Source organism: Vicugna pacos, chromosome 24 (genome assembly GCF_048564905.1).
Source record: "Vicugna pacos chromosome 24, VicPac4, whole genome shotgun sequence".
In the NCBI taxonomy this organism is placed as follows: Eukaryota; Metazoa; Chordata; class Mammalia; order Artiodactyla; family Camelidae; genus Vicugna; species Vicugna pacos.
In genome coordinates this window covers 24,828,529-24,848,704 of record NC_133010.1, presented here as the reverse complement: position 1 = coordinate 24,848,704, position 20,176 = coordinate 24,828,529, and the positions used below count along the sequence as shown (strand labels likewise).

General features: G+C 37.8%; 1 protein-coding gene and 1 long non-coding RNA gene across 3 annotated transcripts in view; one reads left to right on the top strand and one right to left on the bottom strand.

The window, feature by feature from the left end:
• Positions 1-5,626, top strand: part of LAMA1 (laminin subunit alpha 1) — a 124,305-nt gene extending 118,679 nt beyond the window's left edge. For both annotated transcript variants that reach the window (XM_072949236.1, XM_072949237.1), the window contains 3 exons: positions 60-193; positions 4,449-4,671; positions 5,276-5,626. In XM_072949236.1, coding sequence (XP_072805337.1) covers positions 60-193; positions 4,449-4,671; positions 5,276-5,436 — 518 coding nt within the window. In that variant the 3' untranslated portion in view covers positions 5,437-5,626. The remainder of the gene's footprint in view (positions 1-59; positions 194-4,448; positions 4,672-5,275) is intronic.
• On the bottom strand, positions 3,901-20,155 carry LOC140689036 (uncharacterized). The gene is made up of 2 exons (XR_012063912.1): positions 19,370-20,155; positions 3,901-4,246 (listed from the first exon to the last, which is right to left on the bottom strand). It is a non-coding gene; the product is annotated as an uncharacterized lncRNA (long non-coding RNA).
• Positions 20,156-20,176: the final 21 nt, after the last annotated feature.

Below are 20,176 nucleotides of genomic sequence, written 5' to 3'. Positions count from 1 at the left end.
ACCTTCCTGGGCTGGGCCGGGCCCCACAACTAACTTGGGGGCTTCCTTGCTTGTTCTAGTCAAAGAAGGCTACAAAGTGCAGTCAGATCTGAACATCACACTGGAGTTTCGCACCTCCTCAGAAAATGGTGTCCTCTTGGGTATCAGCAGCGCCAAAGTGGACGCCATTGGTTTAGAGCTTGTTAATGGCAAGGTAAGTGCTTAATCTCGATAGAGTCCCCAGCCTTCCCCTAGTGTCAGAGACCAAGGAGTTGAGAAACAAATATCTAGGTCCAAACTTCCAATTATCCACTTTCAAGGAATGGAGAAAAGGTTCAGTTAATATTTAAAAATAGATAATCCTAACAGACATTCCTCAAAAAACAAGAAAAACCTCAAACAACCTAACCTACACCTAAAATTAGATAAAGAACAAAAAAGCCTAAAGTCAGCAAAAGGAAGGAAATAATAAAGATCATGGAGGAAATAAATAAAATAGAGATTAAAAAAAAAAACAGAAAAAAATCAATCAAACCAAGACCTGGTTTTTTTGAAAGAGTAAACAAAATTGACAAACCTCTGGCCAGGCTCACCAAGAAGAAAAGAGAGGACACTAACAAAGTAAGAAATAAAAAGGGAGAAATACAACCATCACCAGAGAAATAAAACAAAAAGGAGGGCCCCACTCAACAACCAGGGCAGGCTCTGATCATCACAACACAGACCACACCCCCAAAGGGGTAACAGCCAACACACACCAAAGAAAGACATAGCAACCACTCTATTAGAGGCAGTCTACACAGGAATGCATCCTCTTTAATAAAAAAAAAAAGTCCTTCAACACCACAGTAGATAACTGATACTCCATAATCCATAGTGCTAGAGAGATAAGTAAAATGAAACAGCAGGGTAACCTAATTAAAATAAGAGAAGTCCCCTTAAAAGAACGATAAATGAAATACACTTTGATAGTCTTCAAAAAGGGGACGATAAAAGCACTGAAGGAAGTAAGAGAGACTATGAATACAGGCAGAGAATACTATAAAAAGGGAACAGAAACTATAAACAGGAGCCAATTAAACACAAAATTCAATGGCTGAGATGACAGCTGAGCTAAAAGCAGTGAAGAGCACATAGACAATGCAGAGGGACAAATCTCGCTTAGAAGACAAGCTAGAAGTCACCCAATCAGAATGACAGAAAAATAAGTGGAAACTAATGAAATGGACTGTGGGATAAAGCAGAGCATGCCAATATACACATAATAGGGATCCCAGAAGGAGAAGAAAGAGAAAAGGGGACTGAAAAGGTATTTGAAGAAATCGTAAGTGAAAAATCACAAACCTGAAAAAAAAAAATCAGATTCCCAAGTCTAGGAAGCACAGAGGGTCCCAAACACGAAGAATCCAAATAGACCTACACCAAGGCTTATTACAATTAAGATGGCCAAAGATAAAGATACAGAAATGATTCTAAAGGAGGCAAGAGAAAAACAAAGAGTGAGTTACACGGGAACCCCCATAAGGCTTTGAGCTGATTTCTCCACACAAACATTGCAGGCCAGGAGGGAGTGGCAAGATAAATTCAAAGTCCTGCATGAAAAAAAGATGCAACCTAGGATACTCTACCCAGCAAGACTCTCCTTTACCACAGAAGGAGAGAGAAATGAAATAAATAATGCCATTTGCAGCAACATGGATGGACCTGAAGATCGTCATTCTAGGTGAACTAAGCCAGAAAGAGAAACAAGAAATACCATACGATATCACACACATGTGAAATCTAAAAAAGAAAAAAGAGGACACTAATGAATTCATCTACAAAACAAACAGAAAAGGAATAACTTTGGGAGTTCTGCAATTTGCAAATGTTAACCACTATATACAAAAAGAGATAAAAATCAAATTTCTGCACAGCACAGGGGAATTATATTCAATATCTTCTAATAACCTTTAACAAAAAAGAATATGAAAACAAATGTATGTATATGCATGCCTTGGGTATTGTGTTGTACACCAGAAATTGACACAGTGTAACTGACTATACTTAAATTAAAAGAAAAGGAAGACAAAGAACTCATACCAGTCCTTCTCAAACTCTTCCAAAGGATTAAGGACAAGAGAATACTCCCAAACTCATTCTATGAAGTCACTATCACCCTGATACCAAAACCAGACAAAGACACTACAAAGAAAATGACAAGCCAATATCACTGATGAACATAGATGCAAGAATCCTCAACAAAATATTATCAAACACAATCCAACAGCAAATAAAAAAGATTATACACCATGATCAAGTAGGTATCATTCCGGGGACACAAGATTGGTTCAACATATGCATATCAATCTACGTGATACATACACCACATCAAAAAAAGAAAGGACAGAAACCACATGATCATCTCAATAGATGCAGAAAAAGCATTTGAGAAAATTCAACACCCATTTATGATAAAAACTCTTACCAAAGTGGGTATAGAGGGAACACATCTCAACATAATAAAAGCTATCCATGACAAACCCACAGCCAGTGTAATACTCAGCAGTGAAAAACTGAAAGCCTTCCCACTAAAATCTGGAACAATGATCTCCCTCTCATCCCTTCTATTCAACATAGTTTAGGAAGTCCTGGCCACTGCAGTCAGGCAACAAAATGAAAGAAAAGGCATCCAAATTGGAAGAGAAAAGGTTAAATTGTCACTCTATCCAGATATGATACTATATATAGAAAACCCTAAAAGCTCCAGACAGAAACTACTAGAGCTGATAAAAGAATTCAGCAAGGTAGCAGGATACAAGATTAACATAGAAATCAGCTGCATTTCTTTATACTAACAATGACAGCAGGCAAAAAAAATAAATAATCCCTTTTAAACTTGCATCCAAAAAATAAAATACTTAGGAATAAATCTGACCACGTAGGTGAAAGACATACATGGAGAACAACAAAACACTGATTAAGGAAATTAGAGATGACTTAAAGAAATGGAAAGATATCACATGTTCTTGGACTGGAAGAATTAATATTGTTAAAATGGCCATACTGCTGAAGGCAATCTACAGATTTAATGCGATCCCTATCAAATTACCCAGAACATTTCTCACAGAACTAGAACAAACATGGAATATATGGAATCACAAAAAACCTAGAATTGCCAAAGCAATACTGAAGAAAAAGAACAAAGCTGGGGAAATAACCCTCCTAGACTTCACACAATACTATGAAGCTACAGTAATCAAAACAGAATGGTACTGGCACAAAAACAGACATATGGATCAATGGAACAGAATAGAGAGCCCATAAATAAATCCACAGATCTATGATCAACTCATCTTTGACAAAGGAGGCAAGAATATACCACTCATTGGCCCTGGGGCATCTCTCAGCTCCTCTCTGTACCTACCGTGTTTTGCCACCATTTTTCCTGCACTGTGGTCACCCTGTATTGTTGTGGGACTACAATGTTTGACTTTTCCTGAGCTGCTGCCTCCTAGAAGGCAAGGAACAGGTCTCTTGATTCCCCTCAGCTTATTAGCTTGTTTCTCACATTTCCCTACTTACTCTCCACTGGGACTTTGGTCCCTAGGATATCCTAGGGTGGGGGTGGGGAGGATATAAGAAAGTCACCACCTGACCTCTTGCCCTTAGTCTCTTCCCCTTTAAGTCATCTTCATGTGGAAACAAAACTGCCTCCATGTCATACTGCTACACTGTGGCTTATAGCCAACTTTTCCCCACACCTATACTTCAAAATCATCTTGAAACTTTTTGTATCCATTTGCACATTTTTATGTGACATGCGAAAATGTTATCAGAAGTGTAATAACTACAAAAAATATAATTTCTGATGTATATTTTACCTCTATTATTGGATTATTTATTTTTCTTTTAAAATTATTTTTAGTGGCTGCCCAAGACTTTACAGTATACATTTTTAATCTGTCACAGTCTACCTTGAAATAACATTGAGTAGCTTCACATATAGCACAAGAACCTTACAACAGGATACTTACAATTCTTCCCTCCCCACCCCATCTTTTGCTCGTCTGATTTTTTGTGTTACCATGCGCTGTAGTAGAGCATCTGTAGTTTGTTAGAAGGGAGTTAGTAAATGTTTCTTTATAGGTGCCATAGCAACTGCTAAGACTGACATCTTTGGTAAACCCATCAGTTTCTGTTGTCCTGAAAATGAGGCACTGATTTGAGGATGCAACGCTAAGATTGTGCCTTAGGCTTGTTCCCAGGGAGGTGGTCTTTGTCCATTCTGAAATTTCAGGAATAGCATAGTATCAGAATCCTTTAAGCAGCTATTTTTCAAAACCATTTTTTGGTTTTCATAGTTATCCCTCCTTTTTAGCAGAATGCTGTGATTTTATCCACTCCAAGAACATTATATGAATGGACTGTGTTCCTTAAATATGGAAAAATTCACCATGATAATTTGTTTCTATCTGTTGTTTGTTTAGCTCTTGTTTCATGTTAACAACGGTGCTGGCAGGATAACAGCCACATATGAACCCAAAGCTCCAAATACCCTCTGCGATGGAAAATGGCACACTCTTAAAGCAAACAAAAGCAAACATCGTGTGGTTCTGATTATCGATGGGAATGCAGTTCGAGCTGAAAGTTCACACACCCAGTCCACCTCTGCCGACACCAACAATCCTATTTATGTCGGTGGCTATCCTGGTACGTATGTCTGCTCTGCTCATTCACTTTGAGGGGCATTGCCACTGGGGCAAGTCTTAGTTCAGGTGGATACAGAAAAGGGATGAAAAAAATACATGGCTTGAGTGACAAATCCTTTACTATTTCAGAAAGTCTATTTCAAACACCTAGGAATTCTTGGGGAAATTATCTACACACATAACTTGATCATTTGGTAAGATGCAGAGAACATCAGATGTGATGCTGGATGACTTCACTGAGGCAGATCATCTCCAGTGATGCCCAGAGTGGGGAATCATTTTAGGGGCAGGCAGTCATTTTAAAGGGCAAACGTGTCTTATCCTCTCATATCAATTTTTGGATTCGAATTATGCATTTTAGATGTTCCAAGTAATTGATACAAATGATAATAAAATAAAGATCCCTTTTATGACTTTTTAAGTCACAACAATGCCTGAAAATATCATGTATTAAGTTTTCTATGCATTCCCCTACCAATGAAGCCATTTATGTAGAAAAATATTCTAACTTCAGTGTAGAAACCACATGAAATTATTTTTGTTCCTATTGCGCTACCCATGTAATAAAATTAAGCAAGATGTATCTTCTCTTCTTTCCTAAACAGCTGATGTAAAGCAAAACTGCCTGAGCAGCCAGACCTCCTTCCGGGGCTGTCTGAGAAAGCTCACTCTGATTAAGGGCCCACAAGTGCAATTTTATGACTTCAGCAGAGCTTTTGACCTACAGGGAGTTTTCCCTCATTCCTGTCCTGGGACTGAGTCCTGAACTTTGGGGAGACCTCAGTTGGGCAGCGTCACTTACATATTGAGGAGAATGATTTCGTGAATTAAAATCTTTCCAGTTCAGAATTCATTTCCAACTCAGGTTAAGTGTTTCCAGAGAGAAATTTTGTGTTTATGTTAAACTAAAACCATGTGTACAACAAATGCCTCTATTAAATAGTTTAAAATGTAAACTGAATTCATTGGCTCTTTTTTTAAGGTTTTTAAAATGAATCTTTTAAAACATTGAATATTCTGTTACTTGACATTATTTCATGTTTTACATTTTGAGCTTTAAAAAAAGATATCACTACAGACTATAATAGATTAGAGCAGAGCATGAATACTTTCATTTCTTTACCAAGATTTTAGGCTCTAATTTCTATAATGGACAAGCAACACTATTGGTTACATTCCAGCAGAGGGCACCAGCTGTTTGCCCGTAAGCCTTTTAAACAGGCTCCAGAGAGCCTAGAGGGCGAAGGGTGCACAGGAAGGAGAGTGAACCTCCTCTAATTATATCCTCGTTTTGTCAGGACCTAACCTAACGGAACATTTTCCAGGATTTAAAAAAAAAAAAAAAAGCGGCATCATACCTAGTTAGCTCTTTTTTTTCACCCCTTGGGGTGAAACAGTTCTCCTTGATCAGCTACTTTTTCTGGGAGAATACAGGTAAGTTCAAAAGAAGGAAAATTTAAAAGCCATAAATAAATGTTCTCTTAATGAACTAGGAGGTTTTAAACTAAGATTTCTGAAGGCTCATTTAGTTCCCTCCAAATGTATTTTAGTTCTGCTCTGTGGCCATGTCTGGGGTCAAAACAGCTACTAATCCATATGCTTCAGAAAAATTATTTCACTTAGCAAATGCTTAATTGAAGAGAGGTCTCTACCACTCTTAGCAACGAGCTACTTTTATAATATGGAAGGTGACAGGTTCAATTTCTATTTCTGGGAGAGATTTAATTTGGTAAACAAGGAAAGCAACTGCGGTCCTGGGCCCGGTCCCTCTCTTCTATGCCTTGCTCATGTTTCTGAACCCTTCTGGCAATCTGTACCTCCTGGCTGATGTCTCTGAAATCTGTAATTCCTTCCCAATAAATAACCGCATGAAGATTTTAGAAAAAGGTAGCAGCCAATTGTGGAGGTGCTGACTGTTCTCTGCCATCTGGCAATGTAAGGAATGCGGACAATTGCAGTCTTCAGGCAGCTCACTTGAGCAGCTGGATTACTAAAAGGGAATTGGCCATCTCAGTAGTGAAAATGCGTAAGAGGCCTCGCCCCCACACTGTCTCCTGAGTGGCCTTTCTCTTCATGTCTCTATGGAAGCCATCTAAGGGGTATATGATGGCTTGGACATTCTAGACCTTGGTCCACCACACTGGGTGAGGAAAAGATCCAACGGTAGAGTTGCCATGGGCTTTGTGCACTCTGTCCCTCTCCTCTTCTACTTCCCCTCCCCACTTATTAATAAAGCTTAAACAGAGTTTGGGCATTTCATGGTTATAACTACTTACAAGGCCTCTCTTAGAAGATCCCCTCAAGGGAGTACCCAGCTCTCTCCCCTTTGGCCTCTACAGAGCGCAAGTAGAGCCAGCTTGGTTTAGATGTCTCCTCATGATGGTAAAGAACCTGGGCTCCAGGTCAGAGACCTCCTCTGACTCTCACTGCAGGGCCTTATGCTGGTTCCTCAACCTCTCTCAGCAAGGTAGAATTCAGGTCTTTAGAATCAGATTGCCAGGTAAACTACAAGACAGCCAGTTAAATCTGATTTTCACATAAACAAGGAACATGTTTTTAACTATTGTATGACATTCTGTATTTTTTATTTGCTAAATCTCACAACACCACTTTATAGGCCCCAATGGCCTAAAGGTGGATACCCGTTCCCTCACTACCAAATAATTTAAAAAATTTTTAAATCCATATCTTAAAAGACATGCAACATCATTCACTGAAAATCATATTTTTCCCATGGTACTTTTATAGACACATCAGATTTTTAAAAAAGTTATTTTTGGTGGCCCAAGCATTTACTTAACTTGCCTATTAATCCATCACTGTTTCTTAATTGTGGTAAAATACAGATAACATAAAACTTACCATTTTAACCATTTTTAAGTGTACAGTTCTCTGGTATTAGGTACATTCACACTGTTGTATAATCATCACCACCTTCAGCTCCAAGACTCATTTCATCTTGAAAAACAAACTCTGAACCCATTAAACACTAATTTCTAACTCCTCTCTATCCCTAGATCCTGGCAGCCAACATTCTAATTTCTGTCTGTATGAGTTCTACTACTCTAGACACCTCATATAAGTGGAATCTTTCAGTATTTGTCCTTCAGTGAGCGGCTTATTTCATTTAGCATAATGTCCTATGGGTTCAACATGATGTAGCATGTGACACAGTTTTCTTCCTTTTTTAAGGCTGAGTAATATTCCATTCTGTATATATACATCACATTTTGTTTATCCATTCATCCATCAATGGGCATTGCAATTGCTAAAGTGAATAATGCTGCTATGAGCATGGGTATACAAATATTTTTTTGAGTCCCTACTTTCAATATTTTTGGATATGTATCCAGAAGTAGAATTACTGGGTCATATGGTATGTCTATTTCTAATTTTCTGAGGAACCATCATAACTTTTTCTTCTATAGCACCCAGTGCTGGTTTTAAGCTTCAGTTTTCCATCTGTAAGTGGGGTTATGATACCAATCATCAAAAGGCATATATTTAGGAAATATTATTAAAACTGATTCAAAAAGAAAGAGAACACCTGGATGAGCCAGTAACACTGATCTTAGTGAAATTTAATCCTCAGTCACACCTGCCACAAAAAAGTCCAACAACTAGTTGATCTGAAGACAAGCTCTATTAAACATCAGCAACAGAAAAAGAAAACTAACCAACACATTTAACACAGCTAGTACAACCTTTATAACCTTCATGAGGCCTCATTTATACCATACATTACTGGTTTTCCTATTCTGTCTGTCTATACAACCATCTACAAAAATGATGCATCGTAATTAGGAATGATACACACATGGCTGAATAAGGAACAACCATGTAACAACACAGGCTTATGAATTAAGTGCCAAATTAGTGCCCAAACCAGAAATTGAGATGAAAATAGATAAAATGCTTTGTTAGAATTGCTGGGCTAGGAGGTATATGTATTCTCACTTCAGAACACTATAAATCAAGGGCTAAATTGTGGTACTACGAGAAAGACAGGTCTGGGAAGGTTTAAAGAGGTAGGCTTTGCAGAATGCACTATTAGCAGCATTTGTGGGCTACAGCCAATTTACAAAGTGCTTTCTTATGCATGGTGGTGTTTGGGTCTGGAGAAGGGGGTGTGGGAGCATGACACATGGGTCTAAGCCATCCAGCTGAAAGAAAGGGGACTGTTGGGAATGGGCGGCAGGTAGGGAGATGGGTAGGTGGAGAGAGAACAGACTGGATAGGGATTAACATTGGAGAGCCCAAAAGTCAAGCAGGTAGTAAGGAGACCGGATATAATGCCTTCCGAAGCATCAGAGTTTTCCATTAGAAGACAGTTGTGATGAAATGGCGCATCTGAAATCATAAACTAGCCTGAGCCAGCTGGTTGAGCAAGAGTGAGTGGTGGCTGTTACTGGGGCAGTGGTAAAGGACAACAGTTGTATAGGAATACAGAGGCTCCAGCAATGTTAGCTTCAGGCAGTAAAAATTACGAGGCTCAGCAGGGATCTTGGACAATGAGAATGGTGGTCCCATGAACAGGAGGTAAACTGATAAAAATTATGAACTTAACCTTTGACTGTATTGAGTTTGACAGGATGGTGAGAACATCTGAAGACAGATGTCTTAGCTAGCTGGCTGGAATAAGGACTAGCTCGTGACTCTTCTCACAACTGCAAGCTTTGTTATTTATACATCAGCCTCAGAATCACCTGTTCCTCATGGCACAGTATCTCCAGTGCAGTTGCAAATGTCTAAAAGAAGGTAACAGCCTGAGTAGAAAGCATCAAATCATCTGCTCAGCTTGGCCTGCACTGAAAAGGAAAGTGAATGTGGGCACGTCTAGCATCTAGTGATAACTAATTTTTCTTAGATCTATTTTGAAGCCTTAAGATTTCTCTATCAAATTAAAATTTCACATAATTTTCAAACTTCCAAAGGTATCACATAAACTTGAAGTCTGTGTAGTTCATGTCTCTTCTGTAGTATGTGCAATTACATTTTTATCTTCTGATGGCTTTGCTGGCTTCCTGAACAGCCCCAGTGCACCAACTGACTGCTCTAGTTAGGGAACTATCGTTTGTTTTTTTAAAAAAGAATTTTACTGAGGTATAGTTGATGAAACAATATTATATACATTTTAGGTGAACATTAATGATTCACAGCTTTTAGAGGTTATACTCCATTTATAGTTATTATAAAATATTGGCTATATCCTCTGTGCTGTACCATACATTCTTGTAGCTTATTTATTTTATACATAGTAGTTTGTACTTGTTACTCCCCTATTACTATCTTGCCCTTCTCCTCTTCCCTCCTCTCACTGGTAGCCACTAGTTAGTTCTCTGTATCTGGTTTCCTTTTTGTTATATTCATTAGTTTGTCTTATGTTTTAGATTCTATATATGTGATATCAAATAGTACTTGTCTTTGATTTATTTCACTAAGCATTATTAATACCCTCCAATTCCACCCATGTAGTTGCTAAATGGCAAAATTTCATTCTTTTTAATGGCTGAACAGTATTCCACCGCCCTACCACACACACACCTTCTTTATCCATTCATCTATTGATGATAGACACATGTTGCTTCCATGTCTCGAACACTGTAAATAACACCACTACGAACGCTGGGGTTCAAACCAGTGTTTTTGTTTTTTAATGGCACTTAGTTAACGCTCCGTTTTCCCTTCACATTGTATGTGTTCCTCAACGATCCTTTAATTGGTTCATAGCTCCTAGAAGGTCTCTATTGTGTTGGATTATTTCTTGGGCATTTCTCCCAGAGCTAACATAATTAAAACCTATGGGAGATTATTAGTAGGCAATTGTTGAGGTGATTATGAGTTACTCATTTTTTTCTAAAAATAACTGAGCAGTGTAGTTCTTCCTATAAATTTGAAAAGTTCTTTGCAAAGGTAATTCCTCTAAACCATCTACTAAGCACTAAACAAAAAGCAAAATAAGTCTCTTTTGTAAGATATTCCCAAAAGAAGTTCCATAGGCTTAACAATTTTCATATTATACAGTGAAATTTTCAGCTTAATATATTCTGAAATGTCAATACTATCAGGAATTTTTTCAAAAGGCGACAAAAACATGCCTTTGTTCCTTTCAAACTCTTTCTGTGTCCAGCGATGGGACCCATTGCAGCTGTCTGATGCAAGGACTTGGGTGAAAATAATAATGTAAATCATTTTTTTCTAAGTAACGCAATTTGGAGATGGTATTTTCTTCTTAAGAGTATACATAGTGTGTAATAATTATACAGTATTAGAACACAAATTCCAACTTGAATATTGAAAACCTGTTTGTTTCTGTGTAGGAATTTCATAGCTATGAAAGAGTAAAGTTTATGGCAGTTTCTTTTACCCAGAGCCATTATAAACTTCAAGTATTTCATCAATAATTTAATTTTTAGCATGTTTTCAAAATCCAAATGTGATTATCTGCTATGAATAAAAACAACAGCAGAAGCTTTGATAAAAATTGAAATGCACTGAGTTATGTCCCTTTTAGGTGGTCAGAAGAGAACAATCAGGGAAAGAACATCAGTCAAGGGAGCAGGTGGGAGCTTGTGAGGAAGAGACACACCAGAGGTTATATCTGGGGCTTTGTAACTACTAGGAAGGTAAGCAAATTTTAGCTGTGGTTAGGATGTTAGTTTATAACTCTGACTTTAGTATTCTCCAAGATTTAAATGTAATTTGGTACTCTCAAAGTTTAATTAAATTGAACATGGCATTTAAGAAGAAATATGAGTGAGAAGGGCAAAAGAAAAAGTAAAAATGATCTGGCAGGCTAAATTCATTAATTCTGGCCGGGAAAAAGATGTTCAAACTTGGAAGACCATGGAAATCTTCCAATCTTCTAGGTGAGATCAGAAGTGAACTGAAAAGGCACTTCTTAGTAAGCTAACCTAAAAGTGAACACTTTTTCTTCCTTTCACTCTTACACTGAATTGAGTAAAGTTGAGGGGAAAAAGGGGGCGGAGTCCCAAACTGATAAAACTGACTAGACAAATCAATTGCTGACTTTTATAGCAATTCCCCAGTCAATTGAAAGGTATGCATGTGTGTGTTTAACTGATATAATCAACAGAAAATAGAACTTATGGTCTGAACATAAGTTAGTCAATATCTCACTAAAACACAAAACATCAACAATTCTTCCAAGACTTACAATAGGGCCCAGAGTTGGCAGGATACAACATTAACATACAGAAATCGGTTGCATTTCTTTGCACTAACAATGAAGTATCAGAAAAGGAAAGTGAAGAAACAATCCCTTTTAAAATCGCATCCAAAAAAATAAAATACTTAGGAATAAATCTGACCAAGGTGGTGAAAGGCTTATATATGGAGAACTACAAAACACTGACTGAGGAAATTAAAGTTGATTTAAAGAAATGGAAAGATATCACATGTTCTTGGACTGGAAGAATTAATATTGTTAAAATGGCCATACTGCTGAAGGCAATCTACAAATTTAATGTGATCCCTATCAAAGTACCCAGGACATTTCTCACAGAACTAGAACAAATAATCCTAAAATGTATATGGAATCACAAAAGACCCAGAACTGCCAAAGCAATATTGAAGAAAAAGAACAAAGGTGCAGAAATAAGCCTCCCAGACTTCACACAATACTACAGAGCTATAGTAATCAAAACAGAATGGTACTGGCACAAAAACAGACATATAGATCAATGGAACAGAATAAAGAGCCCAGAAATAAACCCACAGACCTATGGTCAGTTAACTATAGACAAAGGAGGCAAGAATGTACAATGTAGAAAAGACAGTCTCTTCAGCAAGTGGTGCTGGGAAAACTGGAGAGCAACAGGTAAATCGATGAAGTTAGAACGCTCCCTCAGACCATACACAAAAATAAACTCAAAAAGGCTTAAAGACTTAAATATAAGACAAGACAGTATAAATCCTAGAAGAAAACATAGGCAAAACATTTTCTGACACAAATCTTGGCAATGTTCTCCTAGGGCAATCTACCCAGACAATAGAAATAAAAGCAAAAATTAACAAATGGGACCTAGCTGAACTTATAAGCTTTTGCAGAGTAAAGGAAACCATAAGCAAAACAAAACATCATCCTACAGAATGGGAGAAAATACTTGCAAATGATGCGACTGACAAAGGCTTAATTTCCGGAATACATAAACAGCTGATACAACTTAATAAGAAAAAAAAAACCCAATCCAAAAATGGGCTAAGGATGTAAACAAGCAATTCTCCAATGAAGACATACATATGGCCAATAGGCACATGAAAAAATGCTAAATATCATTAATTATCAGAGAAATGCAAATCAAAACTACAATGAGGTTGTCACCTCACGCCATCATTTTTAAAGTTCACAAACAATAAATGCTAGAGAGGGTGTGGAGAAAAGGGAACCCTCCTACACTGTTGGTGGGAATGTAGTTTGGTGAAGGCATTATGAAAAGTGAAGTCTCAAAGAGAAAAAAAAATACCATATGATATCACTTATATGTGGAATCTAAAAAAAAAGGACAAATGAACTTATTTACAAGACAGACACAGACTCACAGACATAGAAAACAAACTTAAGGTTACCAGGGGGGACAGAGGGTGGAAAGGGACAAATTGGGAGTTCAAGATTTGCAGATACTAATTATTATATATAAAATAAACAATAAATTTATACTGTATAGCACTGGGAACTATATTCAATATCTTGTAGCAACTTACAGTGAAAAGAATATGAAAAATGTAGGTATATTTATCTATGACTGAAGCATCATGCTGTACACCAGAAACTGACACATACTTCAGTAAAAAATATATATAGACAAAAATTAATAAATAAATAAAATAAACAAATGAGACCTAATTAAACTTATAAGCTTTTGCCCAGAAAAGGAAACATAAGCAAAACAAAAAGACAACCTATGAGTGGGAGAAAATATTTGCAAATAATGAGACTGACAAAGGTTTTATTTCCAGAATATATAAACAGCTCATACAGCTTAATAACAACCACAAAAAAACCCAACCCAAAAATGGGCAGAAGACCAAAACAAGCAGTTCTCTAATGAAGACAAACAAATGGCCACTAGGCACATGAAAACATGCTCAATATCATTAATTATCAGAGAAATGAAAATCAAAACTACAATGGGGTATCACCTCACACCAGTCAGAATGGCCATCATTCAAAACTCCACAAACAATAAATGCTAGAGAGGGTGTGGAGAAAAGGGAACTCTCCTACACAGCTAGTGGGAATGTAGTTTGGTGCAGGCATTATCGAAAACAGGATGGAGATTCTTTAAAAAAACTAAAAATAGACTTGCCATATTATCCAGCAATCCCATTCCTGGGCATATATCTGGAGGTGGGACTCTTTTTGAAAAGATACATGCACCCCAATGTTCAAAGCAGGACTATATACAATAGTCAAGACATCACTGGATAAAGAATCTGGTATATTTGTACAATGGAATACTACTCAGCCATCAAAAGAATAAAATAATGCCATTTGCAGCAACAAGGATGGACCTGGAGATCATCATTCTAAATGAAGTAAGCCAGAAAGAGAAAAATGCTGTATGATATCACTCACATGTGGAATCTAAAAAAAAGAAAAGAAAAGAAAACAGAGGACACTAATGAACTCATCTTCAAAAGAAACGGACTCACAAACACAGAAAACAATCTTAATGGCTACTGGGGAAAGGTGGTGGGCAGAGATAAATTTCGGAGTTTGAGATTTGCAAATGTTAATCACTAAATATAAAATATAGATAAACAAATTTCTTCTGTATGGCACAGGGAACTATATTCAATATCTTCTAATAACCTTTAATGAGAAAGAATGAAAACAAATATATGTATATATATGCATGACTGGGACATTGCATTGTACACCAGAAATTGACATATTATAACTGACTACAATTCAATTAAAAAGAAATAGAACCCAGAGTCCACAATACGTAACATTCACAATGTTCAGGATACAATTTAAAATCTTTCAACCAGGAAGACAGGACTAATTCTCAAAGGAAAAAATGCCAACCTCAAAATGGAATTATCAAAGACCTTAAAGCAGTAATTAGATTTATGCTACATAAGGTCAGGGTAAACACATTTGAAATGAATGAAATGATAGAAATTCTCAACAAAGAAATGGAAAATAGAAAAAGGAACCAATTGAAAATTACTGAACTGAAAAATACAATGTCTGAACTGAAAAAAATAATTAGACTCAGTATCAGAATGGAAATGATAAAGGAAAGGGTCAGTAAACTTGAAGACAGAATGATAAGAAGTATCCAACATACCAGAGAGAGATAAAAGACTGAAAAAAAATAAACCCAGTGTCAGGCAGATAACACGTAAAAAGCTAACACAGTATAATCGGGAGTCCCATAGGGAGAGGAAAGAGACTGGAACAACAACAACAACAAAAAAAAGATTTTTCATCAAGAATGGCAAAAGAACAAAAAGGCAAAATCCCAAGATTTAGTGAAAAGCATATAGATTTACAGATTCAAGACATTCAGCAAACTCCATACAGAAAAATTTCAATTTCAAAGAAAACAATGCCTCAACATATAATAATCAAACTTCTAAAATCCAAAAAGAATTAAAGAAGTACTGAAAGCAAAAAGAGCCCATTATATACAGGGAAACAATAATTCAAATATCCATGAATTTCTCAGGAGAAACCACAAAGACCAGAAGATAGTAGGACTGCATTTTTAAAGTGCTAAAGTAAAAAAGCTTATCAATCCAGAATTCTACATCCAGTGAAAATATTAAAATATCTTTCAGAGTTAAAAGCAAAATAAAGACATTCTCAGATGAAAGAAAACCAAGATAATTCATCAAGAGCAGTTCTGCTCTTATATCCAGAACATGTAAAGAACTCTTACAACTCAACAATAAACAATCCAACTAAAAAGGAGCAAAAGATATTAATAAATATTTCACAAAAGAAGAAATATGAATGCCCAAAATGCAGAAGAGAAGAAGCTTATCATCATTAGTCATTAGGAAAATACAAATTAAAACCACCACAAGATCCAACTACGTACCATCTAGAACGGCTAAGTGTTGACAAGGATGTTGAACAACTCAAACAATGTACATTGCTAGTGGGATGTACAGTGGTACACACACTTTGGAAAACAGTTTGGTAATTTCTTTAAAAAGTTAAATATACACCTATCATATGTCCATTCTATCCTATTCTTGGTATTTGTCAAAGAGAAATAAAAACATATATGTACACAAAGACCTGCAGATAAATGTCCCTAGGAGCTTCAATAGTAGTAGCCAAAAACTAGAAACATACCAGATGTCCATCAATGTAAGAACTGATAAAGTGCAGCATATTAATATAATGGAACACTACATAGAAATAAGGAATAAACAACTGATACATAAACATGGATGAATCTCAGAAATATTGTCCTGAATGGAAAAAGCCTTACACAAAAATACATACTTCATGATATTATATACATAAAAAACCTAGAAAATGACTGGGATCACGCTGGAGAGAGGAACAGATTACAAACTGGCACAAGGAGACTTTTAGACTGGGGTGATGTAATCGCTAACAATTTTGTTTGTGGTGATGGTTTCATAGGTCTATACATATTATCAAACCCAATGATTTTAAATATTTGCTATTTAACTGAACTTAATATACCTCAATAAAGTTGTAGAAAAATAATTTTAAAATGTGACTATCCAAATCCTCTCCCTTTAGTCCCACAGCTATGAATAGCAGACTCAATTTAAACTCCACATGAGCATTTGAATTTGATACCTCCAAGCATGCTGATAATATTGTGAACATTCTTTCAGGGAAGAGACTGCCCCTGCTCTCACATGACATGATTGAACAGGGACTGGGGGCTTGTCACTCTCCATTAAGTGAACTATTCTGTGAATTCAAAGGTAATTAAATCTCTGTTTATATCAGTATTAACTACAAATTTCCATGTCTTTCAGATTTCTCCATTAATTTACTGTCCATAAATTGATGAGAAATGGATTTTTAATTGATGAGGACCTGGCTAGACATCAGGATAATCATTTTAAACTTATACAAACAGCAGGTAAGAAAAGATAGAAGGCTTATGTGATCTGATTCAAAACACTCTCAAAGGAAATTTTAAAAAATAAACACAGTTCTTCCTGGACCTGTCTAATAGGCCCATATAGGAAACAGAAGACTATGCCAGGGAATAAATATTGAGAATCTGGGAAAGGGGTAGGCTTAGGAGGGGGGTGATATAAAGCGGGCTAAGAGAGTATTTATTGCTATGTGGGCACTTTCCCACTAAACAAATACATACATACATACATACATACATACATACATACATACATACATACATAAATGGCTTTTGGTTTTAGTTAAATATCTTTTTCTTTTACCAGTTTGATCTTAAATCATTGAGAACTCATTTCAGTCATTTCAGGTCATCAACTGCTATCACTCTTAATAGTACACTTTAAATCATGTACAGAATAGTTTTTAAATACTAAAATTCCGTGTTTGCTGTGAATTCACACTCTATAGACAGACATTCAGTATGTGTTTTGCTCAGATAAACATCAATATATTTCACTTCCAATCCCCTAAATGTGGATGCTCTCCAAATTTCCAATATTGATTTTTGTCTTTCTGTTTTTCCTCCCTTTAACTTGGATCTCATGTACATCTAAGGTTTAAAACATAACCTAGGTGCAAAGGGTTCCCAAACATTAAAAATAATCAATGTTCACAGTCATGACTTATCCTTCAAAAGCCAATTCCTGCTGGATACTAGGCATTTCTGCTTGAATGTGTTACCCATCTCAACTCACCTTGTCCAAACATGCCTATTTCTTTTCCACCTCTAGCCCACCCAATTAACTTAATCTCTAGACTTCCCTATTTCTATTGGTGCCATTATCATTCTTTCAATAGGTTATAAATTATATCATTATTAGAAATGTCAGGATAATCCTGATACTCATATCCAGTCAGCTTTTTCCTTCAGAGATTTTGCATTCCCAACATTATTTCCATTTGCTAGTTTATGTCTTTTTCCATTCATTCACTAAATAAATATAGAGCAACAACTATATGAAAGACACTATCATACATCCCCTATCAGGGGAGTGAATAAAACATACCAAGGGGAGTGAATAAAACATACCAAGCCATGCCCTCCTGAATGCATCTGTCCTACCACCTTGGGGTCAGTCTCTAGCTTGAGGGGGCTCTCTGTTCAATGTAGCCTGCTTGCACTGCTAAAATATTCCTTTGCTCATATCACTATGTCTCCTCCTGCCTATCAAGGGCTGTGTGAGATAAATTCCACCCTCTTACAAGTTCCATCCCCTTACAGTCTGTAGAGGACCATCTAAAACTCACTATCTCCCTGACCTTCTGTCATAGCCAAAATGGGCTCTTTGCTCTTAGCTCATTCCCTTCAATACTCTTGCCTGTTCTACTTTTCCATCTATAACTTATTCCTCTCATCTCTCTACATGTGACACTCTAAATTCCCCCTCTTCTGTGAATTCTTCTCAGCCCACTTTCACCCTTCTTGTCCACTTCTGAATTATTTTATCACATACACCTGGCAATTAATCATGGTTTACTTTAGGGTATCTCTTGCATTCAAAGGACTCCTTATAAATTGAATTATTTATCTTTAAATGTTTGTCTTTTCACCAACCTTAAGCAGTGCTTCTTAATTAACAGTAGTTGATGCAATATATTTAACAGCAAGAATTTCAAATGACTCCATCTTTAAGAAATCATTAGTTCTTGCACAGTGCCTGTTGTGTTTATATTATTCCTTTAACTAAACACATGGATCAAAAACAGAAGAGGGAGCACTTCCTAATTCATTCTGTAGAGGCCAACATTACTCGACTATCAAAACCAGACAAAAACATTACAAGAAAACTACAGACCAATAATTCTTTTGAATTATTTGCAAAAATCCTCAACAAAATACTAACAAACTGAACTCAGTAGCATATCAAAAAGTTTATACAACATGACCAAGCAGGATTTATTCCTGGAATTCAAGGATAGATCAACATATGAAAATAAATATACCACACCATATTAACAGAATGAAAGAGGAAAAAACATGTAAACATCTCAAATGATGCAGAAGACAATTTGGCAAAATTCAACACCTGTCATAGTAAGCAAAACAGGTAACTGTCCCCAAATTCAGTTTACTATCTAGTGTGTAGAGAGTGATATGAGTAAGATATATATATCAAGTTTTTAAAAGAAATCTCAAAACGATATGATTACAAACCAGACTGGCACCCTGATCTCAGATTTCTACCTCCAGAACAGTGAGAAATAAGTCTGTTGCTTATAAGCCATCCAGGTTATGGCATTCTGGATAGCAGCCTGAAGAGATGAGACAGGAGGATCTGACCTCAACTGGTACTCTGTGGGAACAGAGTAAGCTTCTGAGAAAGTGATGGAAGTGCTGAGATAGGGAGGCTGAGCATGAGGCATTCGGCCTGGCCTCGTGGGTCAGGACGCTGGGGTTGGACAGAAAGGCTGTTGGGCAGAAGGAACAGACGGCGCACAGGTTCTGAAATGGGGGAGGGGAGAAGCCCCCACTAAGCAATGGGCACTTGTTAGGCGGCCGGCTCCACTCCCCACCTCCCTTTCCCCATCCTACCTCAGTCGTGCATCCATCTCTGGGTCTGCCGACATGGTCTGTATGCAGGTCACCAGCGAAGACCATGATGTGACTCTCACGGTCTCCTCTCTGGGGCCACTTCTCCGCCCAGCAGCCATCCGTGTCCACTCGGGGTGGCCTCTGGTGATGCCCCCCCACGTCCTCAGGACACTGGTCGTCTCACTCTGAGGCTGCAGCTCATGCTGCCAGCACTGGGCTCTTCCTGGGCGCTTTCTCTTCATCTGGGAGCGGCCGTCACTCAACCAGAAAGCAGCACTGACTCCACCTGTGTTTGATTCGCGAACCCTGGATCTCGCCTCAAAGCCTTGTCTGCCCGGAGCCTGGTCAGCCTCTCAGTGCCTCAGCCCCGCGTCGTCCTGGGCCTCCAGCATCGGCCCAGCCTGGTTCTCAGCACACACACGACTCCCGGTCACTGCTGCGGGGTGACATGGGGAGCAATAACCCGGAACCTCCGCGGGCCAAGCCGGGCCGCTCGCCGCACTGCATCTCAGGAGTCACAGGAGCCACCGTTTCCCTCGAGGGCCGGCCTCGCCCGACGCCGGGAAGGCCTTCCTAGGCTCCTGAAGGAATGTGGGCAGATTCATAGTTCTCTCGAGCCCTTCCCGCTGCTCAAGCAGACAGAGCGGGAGAACATGGGGCAAAGTTCTTCAAAGTGTTGTCCTCTGGGTCAGTATGAGGCGTGCGCGACGCCCTGAAGAGGAAGAAGCGGAGGAAACGAAGTCTCTCAGGCTTGTTAGGACCGCGAACGCTCAACATGGCGGGAAAGGCTGCGCGCCCGGAAGTTAA